This window comes from Aspergillus terreus, genomic scaffold (assembly GCF_000149615.1).
Source record: "Aspergillus terreus NIH2624 scaffold_2 genomic scaffold, whole genome shotgun sequence".
NCBI lineage: Eukaryota > Fungi > Ascomycota > Eurotiomycetes > Eurotiales > Aspergillaceae > Aspergillus > Aspergillus terreus.
In genome coordinates, this window is record NT_165925.1 from 1,505,497 (window position 1) to 1,530,049 (window position 24,553).

A 24,553-nucleotide genomic window follows, 5' to 3' on the forward strand; every position below is an offset into this window, starting at 1 on the left:
CCCGCCGGCGCATCACGTGACACGTGACTTGCTCCAAGCCCTACTTGCCGGATCGGGCGCTAGCGCGACACACTAAGCGAAGGGCCACCCGCAAACCGCACGGAGAGCGTCTCCTCTGCCTTGATAATCGCGAGACGACGACAACTTCCACCACCCACACCGACACCGATCAGGGCCATACGATCCATCATGGCTTCCGTCCCGAGTGTGCAATGCTTCGGCAAGAAGAAGACGGGTGAGTTTGTTCATTCGTTTTACTCTCGTTGAGGGGGAATTTCGAAAATTTTTGGAGGAAAAATACTGACTTGTTGTAGCCACTGCCGTCGCCCACTGCAAGGTATGAGCATTTCACCACTACCCTGTTCCTTTCCTTCCGGTCGATGAGTCGAGTTGGACGGTATTCGCACGGTGATCAGCGGCAATGAGAAACGAGGATCAACATGGAGAATGGGTATATCAAGGGCAACGACATAAGCGACAGGGAATGGAACCGCCGACTCGACTCAAGACCTATTCAAACACATGCACGATGGCAACAGAATACTGAGAAGTTCTACAGCAAGGCAAGGGTCTCATCAAGGTCAACGGCCAGCCCCTCTCTCTGGTCCAGCCTGAGATTCTCCGCTTCAAGGTACGACCGACAAAGTCCGCCTCCGAAGCTACCATACTAATAACGACAGGTCTACGAGCCTCTCCTCATCGTCGGTGCGGACAAGTTCGCCGGTGTCGACATCCGCGTCCGCGTCTCCGGTGGTGGTCACACCTCCCAGGTCTACGCCATCCGCCAGGCCATCGCCAAGTCCCTCGTCGCCTACTACCAGAAGTACGTCGACGAGCACTCCAAGAACCAGCTGAAGCAGGCTCTTGTCCAGTACGACCGCACATTGCTCGTTGCCGACAACCGCCGCACGGAGCCCAAGAAGTTCGGTGGTCGCGGTGCCCGCGCCCGGTACCAGAAGTCTTACCGTTAAACGGGAAAACTTTGGTCTCTGGGATCTTATCAGGTGCATTTTGTTTTTCCTCGCCTCGTCTCTTGGGTCCGGGCCTCGCCGACGCTGATAAAACATTTGTGGGTGACGGGAGGACCGCAGGAGCGCAAGGAGAAAAGAAAAGGGCTAACGCTGAATGGTGTCTGTCGGGTGTACTGGGGAGGAGATCTGGAGCGCTCCCCGGGGCAATCGGTTATGGTTCGGATCTGGTTGTCGCTGGGGTGGAAATGTTTTATGATGTGATACTACTGGCTCGGTCGAGGTTGGTTTTAGTATAGGCCAGGTATCTCAAAATATCACCCTTTTTTTCCTGTTTCAAGCAAGCTCCGAGATTGTTCGGCGTTATGTCTGGTCCCGAGGATTACGTCTGTCAACTGAACACGATTCATGTCATGATTTGCAGCTCGTAGTGTATCATATAGGTACAGCGTTTATCACCTAATTGCTTCACATCATTCATTCATTGTTTCTCTGGAAAAGACACCTGGATACCCCACGAGCTAAGGCTAACTACAGAAACATGCGGGCGAGACGACAGAAGTACCAGACTCCGCTGCGAACCCACGGAGCAATGAAAGACTACAGAAAACAAGGCAATAGAAAGGCTCAAGCAACGACTAAGCTGATATGCCCTCTGCCCACGGAGAACTACCGTTAACATGCTGGTCCAGCGCGTCCTCGTCATCACTCTCGGCCCCATCAAGCGAGAGCAGTTGGAACCGATTGGGAATGGCAGCGGGTTTCGCCGACGGGGCCCGGGAAATGGCCATCTTCAGTCCGATGGGCGCCTTTGCGGCCAGGGGCGCAGCGCACTCGTCCGGATAGAAGTTGATTTTCATGCCCTTGTATGTCACGCGCGACATCATGCAGGAACGCGCAAAGAGCGCGTTGTGGACCGAGTTGGTGGAGATGTAGGCGTTCCCGTGCTTGAAGCTGACGGCGACGACGATGAGGTTGTGGATATGGTCGAGATCGCGGCGGATGAGCCCCTCGGTGATGTTCGGGTTGATGTTCTGCACCACCAGATTCCGCGAGGCGCCATTGTTGATCTTGCTCCGCACGTACGGGGGCAGATAGAACTGGCGGTCGTTCCAGGAGACCTCCGTCTGTGTGGTTGTTAGACGGTGAGGGTATCTTGAGGTGGTTGCACCTACACGTTTGCCTGCGATATACAGCCCGTGGGCTTTCGCATGCTTCAGGAACTCCTGCGCGTCCGACTCCTCCACGAACGAGATGTTGGCGCTGTGCTCGCGGGCCCGGAGATAAATATGGAGGAGCGCTCCGCCCCGCATGGCTTGGACGATATCGCGGTGGGTGACTCTGTCGGGGAGGTTACGGACGAGGATGGTACGGTGCACGGTGGGCACGGTGAGAGACTCGGTCGTACTCCTGGACGACTCGTCGTAGTCTTCTCTTTCGCTGTCCTGGGACGCCAGGAGGATCTCGTCCTCGTCGTCTTCATGGATGTCGTCGTAAGCGCGGGCCAGCTTATAGTTGCCGTCGTTCTCACGGTGCTTGTCGCCGCAAGAAACAAGACCCCCGCGGGCAGAGGATACATTGGAGTCTTCGGTACCGCGCTCAGCAGATGAACCGTAGATCAACACCTAGGTCATTTTAGTGAAAGACGCCGGCGCAGAGGGGCTCATTCTCACGTCTAGAGTTTCTGGGGATAGTCCTCCGGTCAGGAGAGACTCTTTCAACCGTTCTGGAGCCGTTAGACATGAGCGGGGGCCCAATCGGGCAAGTATGCAGCGCCGGTGGATAGATCACATACGCAGATGATGTGCATCTTCGCGCTGGAGTGCAGAATTTTCGGGTCAATGCGTGCGATGCCTGATTTGGACAGCGATGGGACTTACCAGGCGCTTGTATTCGGAATCTAAGATGGTCACATAGTTCGGGTCGTTTGAAGTATCCTATGGAAGGGTCAGCGGGGTTTGGAGATGCCGGCGATTCGCATCCACGTACAGTTCCAGCCCTGCGAGATAGTCAGTAACAGCTCGATGAGGGATATAGACATGTCACAAAGAAGGACAGCAAAGAAAGGAAAGAGAGGAGATAAGGGTCGGTGATAACCAGCCACGGACAGGCGATAAGACGCAGAATGCGAGGACGATGGGAGAACTCACTTCTGGAGGAGATATTCCAGATGACGCTTTTCCACAGTGATATAAGAAGACATGATGGGCTCTGTAGCGGAGAGCAGCAAGAAAGAGAATGGAGGATGGTGGAGGAAGGAGACGCACCAGCGACGCAGCGCGGTTAAATACAAGACGGGGAGCGATAGAGCAGGATGGGAAAAGGAACACGACAGGGGAAAGACAGCATTGGGACGATTCACAGACGGGTGGATGGATGGATGGATGGATGATTGCAGAGAGATGCAGAAGAAGAAACTCCCTTCCACATTCTCTCTGACGACTCCTCTTTACTTCTACGTACACTCACTCACCCACTCACTCACTCTCCTTCCCTTGAACAATCCATTCAGCCCTCTCATTCATCATTCACTTTCGACAGCAAACACGCTGTGTGACAACCCCCCACCGCTCGGTGGCGCCAGACAAGTCACAGCCAACTGAGCTGGCGCCTTTTGTTGGCTGTCTGTGTGGACGCAAGGCGCTTATCCAGACTTCGACGGTGGCATGAATGCACATGGCGCTTCCTCCATTCGCTCCCTTCCGCTCAGCGAGAAGGATCAAAAAGAACGGCTGCTGACGATCAGATTCCCTTTTCATCTTCCAGTCTAGGTGATATACAGTGCGTGCAGCCGCTGTCTACAAACGGTCGCTGTGCAGGAACATGTGTTCATCCCTGCGATCATCCAGATACACAAGGGATGACTTGCCGTTTGCCCTCTTGCCTCTTGTCTTGGAGTCTCCTACGTAAAGGCAATGCAGGATAGCCTCAGGGTACACTGTGCTCATCCCACTGGCAAAACACACGCGGAACACGCAAAACACACAACTGATGTCGTACTTTTTGACCGCCTTGTGCAAAGCCCCAACATCTGCTTTTATTGGACTGACCGGTCCACCACCAGTAAGGAAGCAGGCGACACACGCCTTGATCAGGTTTCTCTCTGCAGGATGGCGTTATCTTCTGTGTGATCGGCGTCGAAACCATCCGGCCAGTCAGGCAGGGTCCGTCTGGACCACTCAGCCTGCAAGAAGTTCAGTCTAGAAACTAAACCGAGCACAAGACTATCCCGGCTCGCGGTCTTCTCCCTCAGCCTCGTCTTGAGGATTGTCCGGTGCTTGCGTCGTAGCTGGTTGCTCTGGCGCTTCTACTCGGGGGCGGCGCCTCGTTCGCCAGACTTGCGCCGCATTGACGGCCACCTGCGCCAGGAAGATGGCCAGAAATATACTCACTACGACAATCTGGGGAAGATGCGTCTCGGAGCCTTCTCGCTGGAAGTGCGGCTGGCCACTGTTGACAGTAAAGGGTCCAGCCGAGCCGAACGAAACAGACACGGACATGGAAAAGGGCGTGAAGGTGGTAAAGACGCTCGATCCCAGCGGTAGGGACATGGTACCGGCTCCCAGACTCATGGAAAGCACGGCAAAGACGAGGACAGGGACGGCTAGTCACAAGACAGCCGCGACGGACGGGCGGGGGCGATCAGGCCTGCAGAAGGAGGACGGTGAGTGCCTGAATACCAGACATGTCTGATGCAGGTCAAAGCCCGGGGTACATACCACTGACGAGACTCCAGCTTTCTTATCCACCGCGCAGTGATCTTCAAGCGCTCGCGAACACTCGTTGCGGACAGAAGGGCGTACTTCTCTTCTTCCCACACCGGCAGGATACTAGCAAACCACCATGGGAAACGAGCCGGATCCGTGGGGATATCCCCGTATGCCAACAACGCTCGCGGTCGGAGCCATACCGCGCCCTGTCCATGCTGCCTGCGCACAAAGTCCAAGCCGAGCTGGAACAGCTCCTGCGTCGACATGCTCTCCAGCGGCCGTTCTGCAGAACCTTCCACGTCGACGGCCGTGGCCGACGTTTCCAGCGCTTCGCGCGCTTCCTCCTCGGTAATGGAAATGTCATCCACGCGCTGGATCCGGCCCACCTGGTAGCCGTCCACGACCACAGACCCCAACACCTTGAACCGCGACACGCCGGTCGCAACCACCAGACTCCTCCCGTCCGGCAACAGCTCGTACCGATCCACCACCAACACGGTCCCATACTGCAGGAACTGGGACCGTCCGAGGCCCTCCTGTAGCCGACCAGCACGGTTATACATGACCATGCCGAACCTGCGCCCGCGGCTCTGCATAACCCTCCGGATCATCAGCCGGTATCGCGGCTCGAAGATGTGCAGGAAGGTCGGCATCGTCGGGAGGGAGAGCGAGCTGACGAACAACGGCAGCGTCGTCTCATTGGGATTGCTCTCCTCTAGGGCGGATGTCTCCCGTCGCGCCGCAACCTGCTCGGGGAACAGCGCCTCGATAAGCGCCGCAATGCGCTGGTTCACCGGCTCCGACTGCAGCGTGGACGACATGTTCAGCTTGCGCCGGCACACCGGACACAGATCCGAGTGGCCCAGCACCATCGCCACGCACCGCTGACAGAAGGTATGTCCGCAGCACGTCGTCAGCGGATCCAGAATCAGCGCGTAGCACACATGACAGTCCAGCTCCCCCCGCAGCCGCTCCGCCAGCCGGCCCAGCACCGTCGCACTGCGGGCATCCGTCTGCCCGCCGTCGCGCTCGCAGGCCCCCCCGTAGCCATTGTAGTCGAAGCGACCCTCCCTGATCAGCGCGTAGAGCCCTTCCATCCCGCCCTCCTCCCCGGTAGCATTCTCCTCCGCCTCTGTTGCAGCAGGCCGCAGCACCTCGTCAAACACCTCCACCAGCCGCGTCAACAGCACATCCGTCCCGCAGTCCCCGACACAATGATCGCCCAGACACGCCGAGCACGTAAACCCGTCTCTCCGCGCCTCCGTGGCTGGGTACGTCACGCCCCGCCGCCGATGCAGCGGCGGTAAGCACCCGCGACACACCGTGTTCCCGCATGGAAGCCGCAGCGGCGTCTGCAACGGTCGCGAACACTGCGAGCACTGGATCAGGCGGAGGACCGCCTGTGTCAGGGGGATGTCGGCGGGTCGGTCGGCGGACGGGAGGGAGGAGGTTGGTGGTGATGACGACGGCGGAGGAGGGCAGTGTATGGCGGTGTTGGGGGTGAGGGGGCGGTGAGAGTCGTTATCTCCGTGCGGAGGGATCGCGTCGTCTTCCATCGGGGCGGGGTTGAGGGTCGAATGATGTTGATCGTCTGGGGGTTTAATTCATGGGAGGAGGATAAGGGGAACTACTTCCGTACTCTGAGTACTTCGGTGGTGGCCTTGTCAGGATGAGGTGTGGCCCGACTACCTTAGTTCTTCTTGGCTGCGGCAGGCCGAGGTACTCCGTCTTCCGTAGATCGACGCATTCCGCACAGCAGCGGAATAGGGAGTGCTCCGTATGCAATGTAATAGGGAATTCATCACGCGACCGCTATGTATATACACGTGTACCGCCAGAATCGCATCCGTTTCAAGATCAAGATTCAGAAACCGAAAGCCACCGCATCCCGCGTCCATCACGCCATCCTTCAGATTGCATCATCAATCGCTGCTCTACCTAGATCCGAGACAAGGCGCCAACAAGGCTAAACGCGATATGCTATCATCCAGTTTCGTTGCTCGTGACCAAACCCCGCCAACGCCACGCAGAGAAACTCCACAAGAGAGAAAGGAAAAGTGAGAAACAAAGAAAGAGCAGTGAAAGGATCATCCGGAGTCCTGGGACGAGGTCGCGTCGGAATCCGACTCCGACTCGTCTTCCAGCACGATCCGTCGCATGACGCTTTTGTCGAACAGGTCGAGAGCAAACCGTCGGGCTGGTAGCCGGAAATGGTGGCTTTCCAGGATGCTGAGGGTTTTGCGGAACAGATGCGGTTGGCGGAAGTGCTCAGGCTGCTTGGACTTGATGCTGCAGTTTCATCAGAGTTAGCCGATGATTGTTGACGCAGCTTACTAGCCACCTACCTATGGAGGTCTGCCGCCGCTCGTTTCGACAAGACCGTGTTGCCCATGTCCACAATCAGTTTGAGAATCTTTTGGTTCACGGGGTCTTCGTCCGTGGTCGCTTCCTTGAACTTCTCCTGCGATGTCCGCTTGGAGTCGTACTTCCTGTCGTGGGACGGGAAATCAACCTGTCGTTCGATATTAGTAGCTGCGACACTTGGCTTGGGGATTCCACCTACCAGGAATAACTTGTTAAAGTCGGTGGGAAGACTCAATCCTAGGGAGTTTCCTTCCTGGTCAACCGCCGAGTCCCATCCAAAATCCCTTAGCACCTTGAGCCCGTGTCGGCTGCGGGAGACGAGGCCGAGCACGAAAAACGCCGTGCCTCTCATCGTCAACACCTCCGCACTCTCGGCGATCTTCACGATGCGTTCGACAATGTCCGATTCCAGGAAGGGCGCCCCGAGTTCCATAGACCCGACATTGCCCACAGCCCAGAGACACCCCTTCACCTTGAGAAGAGTCTCCGTGTCCTCCTCGTCTAGTCGAAAATCGCGAATCGTCCAGGCGAATTCGTTGAAATGCCCCGACTGCTCCAGAAGCTTACATCCCTCCGCTGTTCGGGCGAGTTCTCGGTAGAAATGCGGCGGCACCAGTCCGATGTCCTGCATGTCCACAATGTCATCGGGGACCAGGCTGCCCCGTCGCGGCTGATCCACGTACGCTCGCGAGAGCGCAGCTTCCACCAACCCCACGTATGCGTCGTTGCGGCCCAGAAACCAATCGTCCATTTCTTGCGTGATGTAGTCGAGTCCGTCCAAGTAGTGGTAGCCGACGGAGGTTGAAAGAAATCGTAGGAGTAGAGGGGCCCCGATCTCTCCCAGGTGGTCGAGAGAGGGCCGGCATTTCACAACAAACTCCAGGTAGTCCCGATGGTTGCAGGCTTCTTCCAAGATTTTGACAGCAACTTGGCATACAGACACATCGGGGTCATATAGCTGGGTCACAAGAAGTTTGACAACCCAGTCGGCGTTCCCAATAGCCATCTGTGGAGACAGGGGGACATTGCCCACAGCGTACTTGCGCAGGAGTTTCGTGGCAAAGATGCGGATCTCCTTGGAGCCGGTAGTCAGCGCTTTGGAGAGCATGACCCGTAGATGGCTTTCCTGCGTGTAGTCCAAGTTCCCTAAGAGTGTTTGGATGAGATCATCCCGATCTCGAAGCTCAATGATATGGTAGAACATGTTGAGCATGTGCCATCTCTCCATCATGGCCAGCCCATTGGCGTCGCCGCTCAGGGTCCCTAACAACGCAAAGTACCCCCCGCTTAATGTCGACGCCATTTGCTCCCGGGAGAAGAGAGGCGACGAGGAGGTTAGGCCACTCATGCGATCCACCTGCGCGAGACATTCTGCAACCTGCCGCAGAAATTTGTTTTCCGCCAGATACTTCGTTCCTTCGGGTATTTGGACTAATGTTCGCATCAACGCACAGCCCGTTCGGACGTAGCGCTGGTTCGGTTTCGTGTTCGGAAGCATGCAAAACCTATACTTGAAGGGCCGGTAGAAGCCCATCAGACGTTTCATGAATTTTGAGCCCTTGATTGCCTCGTCCAGCCTCTTGGGATTGGTTAGAGGGCCTTCGACGATACGGTGAATCAGATCCCACTTCCATTTCAGGAAATTCACGGTGTTGAGGACATTGGTGTCGAGAATGGCCTGCCTGAACTGCGTCTCGTCCATTGCGGGGCTGAGTCTATCTTTTCCTTGGTCGCCAGTCAACAGCGAGGCAGAGATATCGACGTCCACACTGTATCTTCCCGCACCGGTTGAGACGCTTCCTATCGACCGAGCCAGTGTTCTGTTGATGCTCTCAATCTGATAGATGGTCGAGGTAGAGACGTCGTGGTTCTCCACGTCGAACTTGATTGCAGACGGCAGCAAGTGCGGAAGAACTTGGAGCTTCGAGCTAATGTGACGAGGTAATGAATGATGGGCGAGCTTCAGGACTTCGGTCAAAAGCAACGTCGCCTTGCGTCTGAGCGAAAGATCTGTTTCATCCTCTATGAGGTCGCAAAGGGCTTTTGAGAGACCTGCGTCCACCAGCGTTGCGAGGATGAGCGTTGAGAAATGTGCCGTTAGGTCAAGCTTGTTACCGCCGCCTCCAGAGAGTCCACGAAACTGTTTCATATCAGACTCGGAGCGAAGAGTTGCAGCTCGTCCATATGTCGTCAGCCTTCGACCGGCAAGGAAGGAGGAAGACCATGACGGTGGCTTGATCCGAAGAGCGTCAAACAGGAGTTCCATGATGAGATCTCGTGCCTGCGGGTCGGGGTAGTGTAACGAGTCGAGGAGGGATTGGAGTGGTTTGCCGCCGTTCCTGGCCAGCACCACTAAACCAGGCCAGGTCTTGAGCATCGCGGAAATAGCCTTCGCCGAGGATTTTAACCGGCCATTGCGCACAGAGTCTGATAGGGAATCGGTGAATGGGGCCAAGACGGCTTCAAGCTCCCACCCTCCCCGCAGATGTTTTCTGCTATGCGGTGTATCCAGGACGTGGAGAAAACTGGCTATGAGACTCTCCGACGCCCCAAACGTGCCCTCCGCTAGGGCATCATGCAGAGTCGCAAACCCACCCGCATACGCGATCAGTCCTGGGTCCTTCACCAGAATCTCTGCAAGGGTCATGATTGAGATGTTCCGGAGACGGTCGTCGGAGTGTTCTGCCACGGAAACAATCGTCCGGACGACCGCTCGCGATATCTCATGGACACCGTCCTTTACATCCAGGAACGCCCTCACGAACTTCAGAGCCTGCTCCCGCTCGATGCCTGCCTTGCTCTCTTTGACCAGAGACAGAATGACGAGCTCGTCTGTATGCAGCGAGCGGATGATCTGGAGCGACTTACGGTCTGCGATGGCATACCGCGTCAAGCGATACCCCGCCGCCACGACCTCTTTGCTATCGCTGAGAAGCATGACCTGCACACGCAGGCCAAAGACTGACCACGCGAGGTCATACTTCAAGGTCGGATGTCGCTTGAACAGCTCGACGAGACTGTTGGCCCGCTCGACGTAGTAATCCGGCGCCATGCCTTCGATCTCCAGCGCCTGCAAGGTCTCCGACAGCACGTACGTCGGGGACTCCATCTCCGCCTCCGGATTGTCGGGCTCTTCATCGTCAAAATCAGCGGTGTTGTTCTGAGGCGGCGACCGTATGGACCCGCCCTGGAACAGACTCGACAAACGACTCCGGGGAGGGGTGGACGGCGCCTGCGCACGTAGCAGTTCCTCCTCCAGCTCGTGGTGTAGCTCGGCCAGCTTGCGATTCGAGGTGCTCAGCTCCGACTCGACCCTCAGGCGCTGGTCCTTGGTCTGCTTGGGGTTTTTGGCCAACAGGGCCTCGAGCATGTTCTCCGTGCCCGTCTTGATCTTCATCTCCTTGGCGATCTTATTGCGAATCGCCGCCTGGCGCTCCTCGGTGCTGGACATCTCATCGTACTCGACGTTGCTGCTCCCGCGACGTCGGAACGTCCCCTCGGGTCGTGGCGTCGTGCTTCGGGACGTCTTCATGCTCTTGAGTTCGGAGCTGAAGCTGCCTGGGCCCGCGGACCCGGACGAGGGGGCGATGGAGCCCCCGCGAGGGCCGATGGAGGCACTGTTCTCCGACCCGGAGCGAGCATCTCGACTGGTTTTCGAGGCGGGCCCGGGCCAGCTGCCGTCCACCGAGAATTCATCCTGGTTGGAGAGGGAGCGTCCGTCGCCTGCAGCGCGGTGCTGGATCGACGTCGCGGAGAACCCTGAGTTATATCCGGACGCCATAGGTCGCCATCTAGCCGAAAGGGAAGCGTGTTTAGATCACCTATCGCGGTTCGGAGTCGGACTAGGAATTTATGGGGTACGGCATTGAGTGCGCAACGGGGAATTCGAGGGGCTACCGAGGCGGTGCAGGCGGTCTCCGCAACAATCGGACGGGGCGTGCAACCAACAACAACAACGTCAGAAGGGAGGGGGGAGGAGGCAAGAGGCGTGTCGCAGTAAGGTTGGGGATCCCGCCGGATCGCAGAGGGGGGAGACGAGGAGGGATGGAAGTTCGATGATGGATGAGCAAGTCACATGCGAGGCGGAAGAATCCTCAGATGACAAGGTGAATCCAGGGCAGAGCAAGTCCGTCGTAGTCGGATTCCCCGATGGATGATGGGCTATCCTCCCACCGCTCGGAGTTTCAGTCTGGACGCATGTCTTGGCTGACTAACCCGTGCCTCGTAGTTAACTAGACCACAGCTACAACATTCATACTATGATTCACTATCAAGGAGGCACTTTCTATGGTTATTGCTATTATTCTTGGTCCATCACTTGACACTACTCAGAGATTATGTGTCTTTGACAACAGAACTTCTTGATCAACCATACATCTACAACTTTCATTATTGATCCCTATTTGTGATGGATACCCATACATTGACTCAACAAGATGACTGCCTCGCAGCTTCACGGTAATCCAGGTATTAAGAGATTGTCCATGGTAAAGAAACATTCGTCACAGCGTGTTCAAGAGCACAAAAGCCACCCATGCAAGTTCTAGGAAAGTCGCAACCCAAGATGCTGGTGGGGAAAATGAAAACAATGTACAAAGAACGACAAGATAAAGCTCGATGCTCAGCAGACAGATGTAATAAAGCATGTACACCAGAAACGAAACGAAAAGAAACAAAAGAATGGAAGATTGCGGCCAGATGCAACGCCTTCTCATGCGAACTCAAAGGACACGCAGGGTAAGATCAACAAATCATTCCGTATCGCAGTCGTGGGATCCATGTCCCCTCTTAGAGACATCGACACCGGGGAGTTTTTGGGACTAGAGTACTGTTACTCCTCGTGGGTGCGGCAGAGGCGGCCAGCTTCTCATCGGCGGCTTCCACATTCAAGGCAGCCTCTCGCTTCGTTTTGGACCGCCGCCACCAGATGACGAGAATATAGATGACCCCCATGGAGCCGCTAATGATGCCGTACGCAATGGGCGACGCAGGGGGAATATCCGGATTCATGGAAGCTGCATAGTGGAAACCTATGCCCCCATTGACAATGCCCAGGACGGAGAGGAATCGTCCAAGCCAGCGGTGTGCCACGCCATACGCCGTCTTCTTACCAGTCCGTCGAAAACGCACATGTTGAACAATGCCCAGCACCGGCTGCACGAGGACGACACCAGCCATTGCCACGTAGCCAAGAATCGGGTGATAACCTGCCTCCTCGCGAAGGTCGATCGCCGCTGAGACGCCAACCGCAAACCCAGCCAAGGCGAGTAGCACGGCAAAGATCTGGAGAGGCGCATGAATCCACGCGACAGTATAGCGAGAGGGAAAGATGTGCAGCGTGAGGCCGAAATTGGGAAAGAGGAGAACAAAAGCGACAGAGGTCATGACGCCATGGGCGATCCGTTTCCTGTGAAGGATGGTGTCGCTGACTTGTTGCTGGACGGAGAAGGGGGTAAAATCCATGATGTCGTGGGATGATAAGAAAAATGGATTGGGCGAGTTGGCTCCGATGCCATGACTGAGATCCAGAGTGAAGATGCCATGCCAGTCATGTTTGTATATCTGCGCAGAGACATTGGCCGAGTTCATGGGTCCACCTCCAGTCATCGCCCAGATCCAGGAAGACAAGTTCGAGTTACCCATGATGCTTGTTCCGTCATTCAGAGTCATGCAGTTATCACAGCGAATGTTGGCGATCATAAGTCCGTGGCGGATACCGGAGCCCTCGAGAAGAGTAGCGTGGATGCTGGAATTGTAGAGGGGCTCGATAGGACCGGTTGCCCTGCGAGGGGACAAAGTGACATTTCCATCAGGCCCGGCGTAGACGACGAAAAGGTTTCCATCCGTCATTTGGACTCCTTGGCCCAAAGCAAACCATTTCAAGTCGGCAGGCGCCTTCAGTTGCAGGTACATCGGGCCAGACCCGTTGGAGGCAGTGTGTTCCGGGATATTAACGCTGTAGGACACTCCCTTACCCTCTGAGGGTGTATGGCTCACGATCTGACCATAGATGGAGGAGGCTAGACGGAGAGGTCAGTATCTGTATACCTCAACTGGGGAGCCCAGGGTTACATACCAAGACATAAGGCGCTTGCGGCCAGGCGGAGGACCCTCATTGCGTTGAGGTCTATTTGAACGCAGTTCAGGTGGGTTTAGGATCGATGGTGATTATTAGAAAAGAAGGACAGTAGAGGATGTGAGGCGGAATAAAGGTAGGAAAGAGAAGCTTGAAGACGTCCACAACAAAGGTGTAGAAGCTCCACGGGAGTAGGAATAGCGATGAAGATCAGTGATACACAAAAGGTAGAGAATGGAAGGGTCTCATATCCGGATATGGAAGGCTTTTATAAGATTGTGAGAGCAGATTTGAGTGAGTGAAGTCCTGTCGTTGAGTTAAGGGAGTGAATATGTTGGATGCGTTGGATGACACTGTGAATATGGATGTCAGTATGGGACTTGCCAATATCAGCATTGTGTCGCCACCCTAAGGGGAGGACCAGATTGGAGAATGCCATAGAATCAATCCGTTGATACAGTGAATTGGATGAACTGGCCGGAAGACTCCGGACAGATCACGACTGATGCCGTGAGAGTGAAGACAAGAGGATGGGCTAGAACATACTCATAGAGTGCAATCGAGCTGATTAACAAAGACTGGCCACAGCTGCCCTGAGCCACATAGTGTCACTGAGCGATATAGCCATGGAAGAGATCTGCATGGCAGTTCAACGACGATGTGACGAAGATCACAGGCCCATCGGGGGGGGGCAAGTGGCAGTTAAGCTACTGGCCCTGACTCTGACTCTGTGTGGATTTGACTTTTGCGACAGCACCGATGACAGATGGGAAGATCGGAGAAGGGTGGATGCAAGAAAGATTGACCACAACGACAGTCGATTAGATGCCACGAAAGGAGAGAAGATCGTCCGATTGAAAGAGCGGAGGAGGATCAGAGGTAGATATTAGGTAGTTTTATCTATTATTTTGGATCCCACAGGGCAAGCGGGGACAGGCAGGACCTTTTTTTTCTGGATTGACCCATGGCGAAAATCTTCCGAGATTTTTTTATTTTTTTATTATTTTTATTTTACTATTTTACTTTTCCACATTTCCACTTGACGGAAAAGTTCCCCAGGTGAACCTGAACCTGATCCTGATGGACCACATGGTCTGTGCCACTCGCGTTGTCCAAGAAAATAGTCCTTCAAGACAAGAATCTTGGGAGCATTATCCCGTTTCCGCCAGCTATCCGGCCGGGCCCTCAGCCACGGGGGGAATTCCTCATGCCGGAGAAAGCCGCCATTGGGTTCTGATAACTAGACGGAGAACTGGGTTTGGGACCGACTCGCTAGGTGGAACGAATGGAACAATTGATTCTTCGGTACGGGCAACACGAAAGTTAACTGTCGTACGACGCCGGGTGATTGGCCCGGGGGGAGCGTGGTAGAGAGCGCATGGCAATGGTGCCTGGCCATCTCCACCTGAAACATGGGAATAGAAACATGGGAAAAATACTTTCATGATTCATGACGGTGATTGCATTGACGGAGGATGCCCAATGAAGCAGTGGAATCTACAGAGTCCTCCGTTGTACTGTACATAGGGAGGGACCTCACGCGGGATACTTACTCCAAACGAACCCCCTGGACGAGTCGTCATATCATTTTGGAGGTGCAGAGGCTAGAGCCACACTAGACTGGACTGGGAATCATTAACCTAGTTACAGAGTACGTCCGTCCGAAGCCGCACCTGAAGGGCACGACCCCCCTTTCGTTAATGCTCCTGACGCCAATCGTGGACCCTTTTCATCTGCAAGCCGTGTCAGTTCAAACCCACATCCTGGCGAGGTGTACTCGACTTGGCTAGTTAGCTCCGCCCAAGGCGTCGGATCTCGGGACTCTCTGACTGTTGTCGCCTGTCGCCGGGCGTAATCACCGATCCTCGACGTTTGTCTTGTCGGTGGTGGGTAAGCCATGAGAGATCCGAGCCAATGACAAGGTTGGGCCACGCGATGGTAACTTTCGCACCCATGGTCCTTCAACGGCGATTTTGCCTCATTTAACAATCCATCAATCCCAAGAGAAAATTCGGCCTGGTTTCCACCCAGCTCTTTTTTTAGTTTTTATTTATTTTATTTTATTTTTCCCCCCTCTTGTGTTTGCATTCACCTGCATCCAAACTTTATTTATGCTCGGCGCAGAGTGCACTATTTTTGAGTGCTTACGCGACATGTAGTTGGTTCTTGGCATGTTATGAAGAAAAACAAACGGAGGACCTGGGCGGGACTTGGTTTGAAGGAGACGGAGGAGACGGATACACCGCAGGCCATCGGCCCAGAACTCGGTACTGCGAGGGACCAGAGACAAAGTAGCTCACCTATTATTAGCCAACCGAAATTGTCGCCACGCAAATACTTTTAGTACTGGTATTATTAGGCCCGCCATGTGAAGACCCACTCGCTGACATTGTCCAGACCTTTCGTCGTGCGCCATCGACCTTTGCTCTCACCACGGAAGGTCCATACTTATTATACGTGATGAACTGTAGATACCCTGTAGTGTCCTGGAGATGGCTCACGGACCAAATAATATCAATTTCCTGCAGGTTCAGAGTAATATGCATTCCCCCCCGGTGACTACAGGGGTTCTCGGATACTGCCCACGCCCTGCGCTAATTCCACCAGTACGAAGCACTAAGAGAGTTAGGCTCATCCCCACCACGCCCACTCGCGGATGGTCTTGCTTCTCAACCTCATCGCGCATGGGTAACCGTCGGAACGGCGGAAGAACCAGGGTGGTGAAGAGCCCATCGAACCGGCAACTATGCGATGCATATGACAGACATTCTGTGTCACCACATGCGAAGGACCCGATCCGGTGGAGCACATCCAAGATCGTATCCGTATCCGTACATCGGAGAAGATATCCTTTCTTCCTGCGGGATCTACAGCTGGTACTCCGTAGGTGCCTAGTGCACAAGTCTACGACCCGTTCATAAGAACATCGTTATGATACAAAGCAATTATTTAATCAATGCTATAATAATCCTACGATAAGATCTAGGAATACTGTAACGATTATTTTACTACCGGAGGTTACTCTCCAGGGAATTCTCCGAACATCCCTACGACATGCCTGATCGACTCTAGAAGCCATCCTGGCGTCGCCCACCTACATAAGCGAACCTAGCCCATACCCGAAACAGAAAAAGCTCGACGTCCACGCTTAAGACACAGCTCAGGTCCGCGCCAGACTAGTGAACAAACGATCTTGGTCATGACCTCACTACCTTACTACCTAGGAGTACTACCTACTACCTACTACTACTGCCAATCTTCTGCCACGGCTTGGTGGATTACGGCCAGGCCAATCGTCGTCGCCCCTCTGACACCGTTTAAATTGTGTTTATCATCTCTTTCAGTTTCATATCATACAGAATCCACCTCCCTTTTCCGATCGTTTCGGCTGGGCGCGCGAGTTTCAGATGCAAAGCTCCACCTTTCGTTTTCGCTCAAACTAGACCGTCCGTCTTGGCCGCTTCATCCTGAACCCGTCAAACCCATGATCGGTCGCATCTGCCTCTAGGAACTCCCACTCGTGGTCTTCTCTAGGATGGTCTTCATCATCTCGTTGCCAAGCTTGGCGGCCTCGGGGAACCGAGGCGAAAAGTACTGCTGGATCCGCTCGAAGCGGTCGCGGTAGGATTCGAAGTCACCAAACGAAACGCAATCAGACCATGCCTACGGATCAACCGATTACCAAGGTCAGCACTGTTCTCTTCCGTCTTTTCTGCCCTCCCTGCGAACATGGAGCTTGTCTCCTGATCCTTCGCGGGGGCACAACTTACCCGAGCTGCAAAGGTGAATTCCAAATCGTCCGAGCGGAACGTCTTGTCGTTGATCGCCGTCTCCAACGCCTCGTCGAGGAGCTCCGGGTTGCGGAAGAGGTACTCGGTGACGCCGAGCCACAGACGGAACAGCTACATTACGTACATGGTCAGCAAGCGATCCGCAGGTTGCCGCAGTGGCATGCAGGACCAGCCTCCTTAGCCGGGGTAGGACTCACAGGGGTTGAACAAATCATATGATCGTACGGGACGATGCCCAACTTCGACCAACAATCCACAATGGCCAGCAAACTCAGATGGCTGTTCGGAGGGGTGTCCTCGCGCGACCGGTTCGACAGCGAAAACCGGTCGAGAACCTCGTCCTTCAGCAGCAAGTCTTGTCCCTCGGTGCCCGCACGGAAGACCGCAGCCCCGGCGGCGTAGACCCGCTGCTTCAGTTCGTCCCGGCGGCCCTCGATCATCAGCTTGTACAACTCCGTCACCGACTCCGCATACTGGCGGATCTGTTTCTTCGCGGCCGGGTTGAGGATGGCGAGCCCGGCGTACACGTGCCATTTGTTCGAGTAGATGCGCAGCGTGATGTTGATCTTCACGTTCTCGATGCCGCCCACCCAGCGAGAGATCTCCCAGGGGAATTGCTCGTTGGCGTGCCAGGCCGTCCCCATGCTCAGGAAGGCGGCGTGCGTGACCGCCTGCGTGTCGGCGGTGATGCGGTCGTGCAGCTCGCCCGTGAGGTAGACATACTCGGAGTTGAAGCAGGACAGGACGTTCTCGACGAACCGCAGGCTGGCGTCCGACGCGCGGTGCTGGATCAGGACCTATGGAAAGAGCGTGGTGTTATTTCCCATGTCTGACGGGTCGCACGGGAGGCAGAGGCCCAGCGATGGAGGTAGAGTCGTACCAAGGGTTGGCCCTTCGGGTTGACCTTGGGGCCATGCAGGGAATGGCATGATACAACTTCTACATCCGGAGGGAGATGTTTATCGAAGGCGGCCAGCTCGGGAGCTTTGCATGACGTTTGACCGCCGACGATCGCGCCGACTTTCGTAGCTTTTGGATGATTCCACGTCAGATACCGTGCCAGAGGGAAGATCGGGTGGTGACCATTTACGTACATGGGCCGTATTGTGCCACTACCCTGTCAATCACTCCAGCCTCTACACTGTAAATAATGTAATCGCTAATCCTTGAAACCAGGTGTCCATCGGGATATACGGTGACACCTTTCTATATACAATGAGTTTAAGGACAGCATGAGCTGCGAGCAAAAGACGTACTTGAGAATCGAATTCTTTTCTCAGGGTCTCATAGTTATCGGGCTTGTCACATGCATTAATCCTTGAAGACACGACGGTCAGTACAACTAATTCGATTCTATCGAATATAAAAACTAAAAGTACGACGACCTGGAGAGGAGAATTCGTTAGCATGAAGTCTCAGCAGTCAGAGTGTGTGAAATCAATGCAGATCAACGAATTAAACATATCAGACAAGAAAATTTAGGTAGCTGAGATTTTACATCATTGACGGCCCAGTCAGCCACTGTCATACCAGAAAGGCGAGACAGTGACATTCCCAGACCATACTCGAGCCAAATGCACTCAAGTCATCCTTTGACAGACAGGGGGGGAGGTAGTGGGACTGAGATCGAGGCAGAGCTTACCTATAATGAACACGCAGGGGAAGGTTGTGATATTACCTCCACCCTGCATCGCTGAGTCTCTGGGCATACATCTTGCCCATGTCACCCATGCCAATGATGCCAATCATGGCATTTTCTTGGGTCAACACCATCTTGCGATGTGTGCGATCGCACGCTCCTCGTCGCTAATGGGTTAGTACAACACACGAAGACACACGACCGATCAATGCGATTGACGAGAGACTCGATCGTATGATAATCCAGCCAGTCGAGCCTTAGACAGTGGCCGTTCTGAAGGGTTGGAGGGATTTCAGAGATGATGAGGGAGAGAGAAGTCATTGTGTCACCGAGAAAATTCGGCTTAAATGCTGGTGGGAAAATTGCGGTTCACCGCCTTCCGGGCCGACTCCGACACCGACCACGGGTACTTTGGCTTTGCCTATGAGGGGCCTTCCTTGTCGGTGCCTGATTCAGGCCTCAGGCTGCACTCGCTTGCGCCCCGCCCAACAGACGGCCTGACCCAATCAAGAGGCTGCTTTCTGCAGTAGGGCACACACCCACACCGCATCCATTTTCTTGCATCCAAACTTCACGCTCGCCCTTCTCTTTCTCTCCTCCATATTCCATCCCACACCCAGTACACCACACAATGGCCCCCAAGAAAGCCGCTGCCCCCAAGGAGAACGTCTCTCTCGGCCCTCTGGCCGGAGATGGTACGATTGCCTCTCATATCCGAATTTCACTGCATGCACATGGCTAACGTTCGGGTTTATAGGCAAGCTCGTTTTCGGCGTTGCCCGTATCTTCGCCTCCTTCAACGATACCTTCGTCCACGTTACCGATCTGAGGTTCGTTTGCGCAGTTCCGTTTCTCGATCGATATGTTGCGCCGGTTTTTTCGAGATCCGATCGGGTGGAGAACTGGCTGGTGCTATATCGGTCGAGGAGAAGAGAATGCGAACATCTAAGCTAACGACGAATCTTACAGTGGTCGCGAAACCATCTGCCGTGTCACCGGTGGTATGAAGGTCAAGGCTGACCGTGACGAGTCTTCTCCCTACGCCGCCATGTTGGCTGCCCAGGACGTTGCCGCCCGCTGCAAGGAGCTTGGCATCAACGCTCTGCACATCAAGATCCGTGCCACCGGTGGTATGTAGTTGCCTTCACAGTGCTGAGCTCAAGAATATCAACTAACCCGTCCCAGGTAACGGTACCAAGACCCCCGGTCCCGGTGCCCAGTCTGCCCTCCGTGCTCTGGCCCGTTCTGGCATGAGAATTGGCAGAATCGAGGACGTCACCCCCACTCCCTCCGACTCTACTCGTCGCAAGGGTGGTCGCCGTGGTCGTCGTCTCTAGATCTGTGCGGGTGTGTGTCTTTTCCAGCTGGTGCACGATATTTGCCTGGCTGGAATGGAGGCTGCCGGTATAGTGTTCGGCCTGCGGATGTGGATGGAATAAACGCGAAGAACGGCATTTATCGCCTGGTCTTCAATTTTTTTCATATCCAAAAAATGGTGAAATTCAGTTTTGGGGATTGGAGTTGCATGCTCCGATGGTCAATATGAACTTCAACTGCATCTTTTGCTCTAGACTGTATAGCGTAGACTGCACAGTAGGCTATCAGTAGTGTACAGAAGAGTAGATTATGTAATATACAGCCCTGTCTCTTATCGATAAGGCCTCCATCTCATGCACTTCATCCTCCTGGACGAATCCAGACCATCCAACAGCCACATTGTCTGCGACAATATGACTGCGCCTTCTCGATGCTCTTCGACCAACGATGGGACGGGAACACACTTAATTTATGGATCGACTGGTCATGACTTAACCGCGGGAGTCAATCCGGGCCTTCCGTTGGGTCGAGGGGTGTTCTCCGCATCATCGACTACGCCCTGGATGCGACTTCATAGCCCGTCATGTCCTCGTCAGCCTCCGACCTATCCGCCATGATCCCGGTGGCCGTTCCATTCTGGTCTTCCTCTCTTTTCATTCGGGTCTCTTCCTCATTCTTTGCCCTTTTCCGTCCGCAATGAGCCCGCAGCAACACGCCATCTTATATTGAAAACAACAGAGAAGGGACAGGATCTGGGGATAGCGAAGAAAGCTCGCCGAGTCCGATCAGGACCCTCACAGGCATGACCCTCCTGTATGTGAGGGCCGTAGCGCCCTATGAAGATGGCGCCAATGCCACCGACGTGGTCGTCAACAACGTGCATTTCAATCGCACTGCGCTGGACTTTTACAACTACAAGCTCTACACCAACGGGACGCTGTCCAACGGCTCCGAGTGCTATCTCGCCTTCAACCAATTCAAGCCGTTCATGTTCTCCGAGAACGGCACTTTTGTCAACGGCACGTCCTGCTACTCTCCCCTCAATAATATCGGCACGCACGCCTCAGCCGGCCTGGCGTTTATCGTCTTGTTCGCCATCTCCATGTTCCTCACCCTGTTGAACCTCCGGAAGCACGGTCGGAGGTACCTCCCGACAGAACAACGGTGGATCCTCATGGGTCGCAGATGGAAGTGGTACTGGCTGCTTTTCGTCGGCGCGTGCGGGCTCATCAGCTGCATCATGAGCATCGACGTCGACCGCGAGTACCTCCCCAGCTCCCCTATCGTACTACAGTCCATTTTCTACACCCTCCTCCTGCCGGGCCTGATGGCGGCTGTATGGGAAGCGGTGCGACACTGGTAAGCCAGCCGTCCTCGTTCCAGCACCTCAGCCGACATATCGACAAAACTAACGAAAGACAGGGGCTCCTGGCAAGAGCGACAGATCATGGACCGCGATCCCTACGCCTTCACAAAGACCAGCAACCGCAAACGCCAGGAACTCCTCCTCCCATTCCTCTTCTACCTCTGCGCGATCGTCAACTTCGTCCTGACGGTGCCGCGCAGCTGGGGCGCCATCGAGCTGCAGCGCAGCACCGAACAGCAGGAACTGCACGCGGCCCCAGCCGCAACGGACAGCCGGTGGCGCGCAGCGGGGTTTGTCGCGATCGCCGGCGTCCTCGTGATCTGCTACAGCCTCGAGCACAGCCTGTACCGGTACCGGGCGCGGCCGCGCAGCACGGCGGGCCAGCTGCTGTTCTACGTGGAGGCGGCACCGTCGCAGTTCCTGGTGGCGATCGTGCTGCTGGGCGTGAAGATCGGGTACGCGATCGCGGCCGCGTTCGACTTCCGCCTGTCGCCGCTGCGCTACAACGTCGGCTCGGGCTGGCTGTACGGGCTGGGCTACGCGCCCGCGCTGCTGATCGTCCTGCTCTTCAACGTCTGCGGCTTCTGCGAGCTCAACGAGGACAAGGCCCTCATCGCCCAGCGCGTCGAGATCGACTCCGCCCTCGCCAGCTCCGTCGGCATCGACCCTGCCCTCCAGAAACCACACTGGTGGAAGAAGGACCGCTGGCGCGCCTTCACCCGCGAGATCTCCCGCCGCAAGTCGTCGTCCGCCCGCGATAGCCCGCACGATATGAGCGGCTACCTCGAGATGGGCGTCATCAAGCCGCAGGAACAGCGCGCCCAGCAGACCGGTGACGGCATCCTCGGCCCGGACCAGGAGAAGGAGGATACGCGAGTCACGACCCGGACGGCTAGCCAGGCGAGCGGGTCGACCAGCTCCGGCGGGCCTGGTCTGGAGCGTCACCAGATGGAGTATGTCGTTCAGCCGGGTAATGCGGACCAGTTGGATGCCCGAAGGCAGAATTAACGATGTACCGTGCTTGGTATAGTAAGTCTATTTAGTGGTGTGGTTAAATGGGGTGTGTGTGCGGGAGGCTGAGCGGGTTATATATAATGTCACGATCTTAATTCACCGCCCTTGTATATCCACGCATAGTAACTGTACTACAAGCGACATCTCAGCACACTACTAGCACTACAGTCGATACTGCAATCATTGCCATAGGTTTATCATATCACCTGTATGGAGGAGCTACTGAACGTCCCGACCGAACCCAATGAATGCACAGAAGCGGCCGCAATGCAAGAAACAGCAAGGGAAAGAAAGCCCGACACAACAGAAGCAAGAAACCCGACCCGGATGCTGTATCGCGATGCACCTCGTCTAACAACGCCAGTCCCAGAAGCAACCAACCGATCAATCAATCAATCAATCAAAGAACAACAGGAAGAAAAGCAAAGTAAGCAAGTATTCATGAACCTCCACAAGCGTGGCGAGCAAATCGTGACAAAGTCTTAAGGCTGCATGCACACAGGAATGGACATGGCTACGCCGTGAACACGCGGTCCAATTGTCGGAGCGCGCGCATATCCTCGCCGCCGAACCCGATCTTCTCGCTGGGGATATCGCGGGGCCCGTCGGCGCGGCCCGTCGACGCCGCCGTGGCCGTGATGGAGGGCAGGCCGCCGCCGGCTGCGGCGCCGTTCATCAGGGCCCCGATGCTGGGTACCGTGGTCCCCGTGGTGGAGGGTTCGGCGAGCTTGGGCGGCGGGATTTGAGCCGATGTCGATGGAGGCTGCGGCGGCGGCGGCGGCGGCGGCTGGGTCAGCGTGGCTGGGCTGCGTGCGGCCGGGCCGTAGCCGTTTGTTGCGGGGATGGGGGGCGGTTGGGTGCGCGGAGAGGCGCGGCGGGGGTCGGTGGCCGCGTAGGCGGGCGGGCTGCGCTGTTGGACGTCGTGGGCGTCGGCGACGAGACGCGGGGAGCGGCCGGCGATCACGGGGAGCGCGGGGTGGTGGACGCCGGAGGCATGGATGGCGGGCGGCGCGATAGCGCTCTCGATAGGGTGCACGGGGCGTTCGTAGGCGGCGGACAGGCCTGGCTGCGGCGGGGGCGGGGGCGGCAGCCCGGCGTGCGGGGGTTGATGATGATGAGCGTAGAGTTGGCCGTTGGCGCCCGACACCGGCGGGAGGTATGGCGAGTAATGGACGGTGACGGGCGGGGTGGCCAGCGGCGTCGGGGGCCAGGCATAGGGCGGAGTGTATGATTGCGGATGCGTGGCGCCGGAGCGAGCGTAGGGAGGCATGGGGTGGTGGACGGAGTAAGCACCGCCCATGGGGCCGCGAGTCACGACGGGCAGGTTCTGCTGGTCGTTGACCGTGGATTCGGGATAGAGGCCTTTCTGGGGTCGGACATGGCGCAGGGTGGGATCGTTGGTGGGCTGTTGCAGGTTGGCGGCGGACGGATGGGAGCGCGAGTAGTAGCTGATGAGATGGAGGTGTTGGCCGGCGGAGGTGGTGATACTAAAGGACTGCTTCATCAAGCCGTCGGGCTTATATCGGTAGCCATCGGGGCCTTCGTCAGCGCCATCGCCGCGGTCGTCGTCACTACCGCGGGTGCTCTCGGGGGTTTTCCCGGCTCGCGGAATGGTGCTCTGCGATACTCCGGTGCCTCCTCGCTTGCCTTCCATCTCGCGATACGTGAGAAAGCTGCCAGACACGCGACTGGCGCTCCAGGACTTGCCGTCCGTCCAGCGGCGCATGCCGGCTTCTCGCTCATCCCAGACAAAGACGGACCCAGAGCGGATCAACTGCCGTTCTTTCTCGGACAGTCGACGCTGGACGCGAGGGAGAAGACCAATGCGACAGGCCTCGAAGAGGATGATGGCGTCCGCAGGAGTGCGGACATGGCCGTAGTACGTCTCCATCCACCTTCGGTGATCGGTATAGGACCCCGGAATGGGTGAGGGTGGGTAGGCCAGGACAGGCGATTTCTCGTCGGACGGAATGATGAGGGAGTGTTTTGTGATGTTATGGTTTGGACTTGTCTGTCTCTCTTCGGACCAGTCTTGGATCTATGTGGTCGAGTGGGCGACAGATGAAGCGTGGTATATTTCCCGAAGAGGCAATACAGGCCGGATAGCGGAGATTTCTGGAGAGATATTTTCTGACTGCGTGGTCGCAGCGCTGACGAGACAGCGGGTTAATATTTGGTTCGACTTGATGATATCAGACGCTACCAGGGAATTTAGGAGGAGTGGTTTCAGAGGGAGGTATGGAGGAAGAGAAAGGAGGCGGATGGAATGCTGAGCAGCATAGGCGGCAAGGAAGGGGAAGAAGCAGGG

General features: G+C 55.9%; 9 protein-coding genes across 9 annotated transcripts; 3 read left to right on the forward strand and 6 right to left on the reverse strand.

Annotated features, from left to right (window-relative positions):
* Positions 1-189: 189 nt before the first annotated feature.
* On the forward strand, positions 190-971 carry ATEG_01522 (40S ribosomal protein uS9; the record flags this gene model as incomplete). The annotated part of the gene is made up of 4 exons (XM_001208887.1): positions 190-235; positions 315-337; positions 560-631; positions 681-971. The coding sequence occupies 4 exons, from the start codon at positions 190-192 to the stop codon at positions 969-971; spliced, it is 432 nt and encodes a 143-aa protein (XP_001208887.1).
* A 635-nt stretch (positions 972-1,606) lies between these two features.
* On the reverse strand, positions 1,607-3,171 carry ATEG_01523 (RNA-binding protein; the record flags this gene model as incomplete). The annotated part of the gene is made up of 5 exons (XM_001208888.1): positions 1,607-2,095; positions 2,144-2,593; positions 2,849-2,905; positions 2,958-2,967; positions 3,119-3,171. The coding sequence occupies 5 exons, from the start codon at positions 3,169-3,171 to the stop codon at positions 1,607-1,609; spliced, it is 1,059 nt and encodes a 352-aa protein (XP_001208888.1).
* An 888-nt stretch (positions 3,172-4,059) lies between these two features.
* Positions 4,060-6,234, reverse strand: ATEG_01524 (putative ATP-dependent protease (CrgA); the record flags this gene model as incomplete). The annotated part of the gene is made up of 3 exons (XM_001208889.1): positions 4,060-4,152; positions 4,361-4,572; positions 4,695-6,234. The coding sequence occupies 3 exons, from the start codon at positions 6,232-6,234 to the stop codon at positions 4,060-4,062; spliced, it is 1,845 nt and encodes a 614-aa protein (XP_001208889.1).
* Positions 6,235-6,765: 531 nt separating this feature from the next.
* Positions 6,766-10,823, reverse strand: ATEG_01525 (putative cytosolic regulator Pianissimo; the record flags this gene model as incomplete). The annotated part of the gene is made up of 3 exons (XM_001208890.1): positions 6,766-6,967; positions 7,024-7,190; positions 7,242-10,823. The coding sequence occupies 3 exons, from the start codon at positions 10,821-10,823 to the stop codon at positions 6,766-6,768; spliced, it is 3,951 nt and encodes a 1,316-aa protein (XP_001208890.1).
* A 1,007-nt stretch (positions 10,824-11,830) lies between these two features.
* On the reverse strand, positions 11,831-13,158 carry ATEG_01526 (cytochrome and DOMON domain-containing protein; the record flags this gene model as incomplete). The annotated part of the gene is made up of 2 exons (XM_001208891.1): positions 11,831-13,062; positions 13,119-13,158. The coding sequence occupies 2 exons, from the start codon at positions 13,156-13,158 to the stop codon at positions 11,831-11,833; spliced, it is 1,272 nt and encodes a 423-aa protein (XP_001208891.1).
* Positions 13,159-16,622: 3,464 nt separating this feature from the next.
* ATEG_01527 (prephenate dehydrogenase (NADP(+))) lies at positions 16,623-18,600 on the reverse strand (the record flags this gene model as incomplete). Its single annotated transcript, XM_001208892.1, has 7 exons — positions 16,623-16,781; positions 16,889-17,020; positions 17,107-17,706; positions 17,790-17,938; positions 18,004-18,115; positions 18,166-18,251; positions 18,552-18,600. The coding sequence occupies 7 exons, from the start codon at positions 18,598-18,600 to the stop codon at positions 16,623-16,625; spliced, it is 1,287 nt and encodes a 428-aa protein (XP_001208892.1).
* Positions 18,601-19,179: 579 nt separating this feature from the next.
* On the forward strand, positions 19,180-19,885 carry ATEG_01528 (40S ribosomal protein uS11; the record flags this gene model as incomplete). Its single annotated transcript, XM_001208893.1, has 4 exons — positions 19,180-19,243; positions 19,306-19,378; positions 19,518-19,678; positions 19,734-19,885. The coding sequence occupies 4 exons, from the start codon at positions 19,180-19,182 to the stop codon at positions 19,883-19,885; spliced, it is 450 nt and encodes a 149-aa protein (XP_001208893.1).
* A 782-nt stretch (positions 19,886-20,667) lies between these two features.
* Positions 20,668-22,239, forward strand: ATEG_01529 (DUF2434 domain-containing protein; the record flags this gene model as incomplete). Its single annotated transcript, XM_001208894.1, has 2 exons — positions 20,668-21,224; positions 21,288-22,239. The coding sequence occupies 2 exons, from the start codon at positions 20,668-20,670 to the stop codon at positions 22,237-22,239; spliced, it is 1,509 nt and encodes a 502-aa protein (XP_001208894.1).
* Positions 22,240-22,759: 520 nt separating this feature from the next.
* On the reverse strand, positions 22,760-24,136 carry ATEG_01530 (camp independent regulatory protein; the record flags this gene model as incomplete). The annotated part of the gene is made up of 1 exon (XM_001208895.1): positions 22,760-24,136. One exon carries the CDS (start codon positions 24,134-24,136, stop codon positions 22,760-22,762), a length of 1,377 nt encoding a protein of 458 aa, XP_001208895.1.
* Positions 24,137-24,553: the final 417 nt, after the last annotated feature.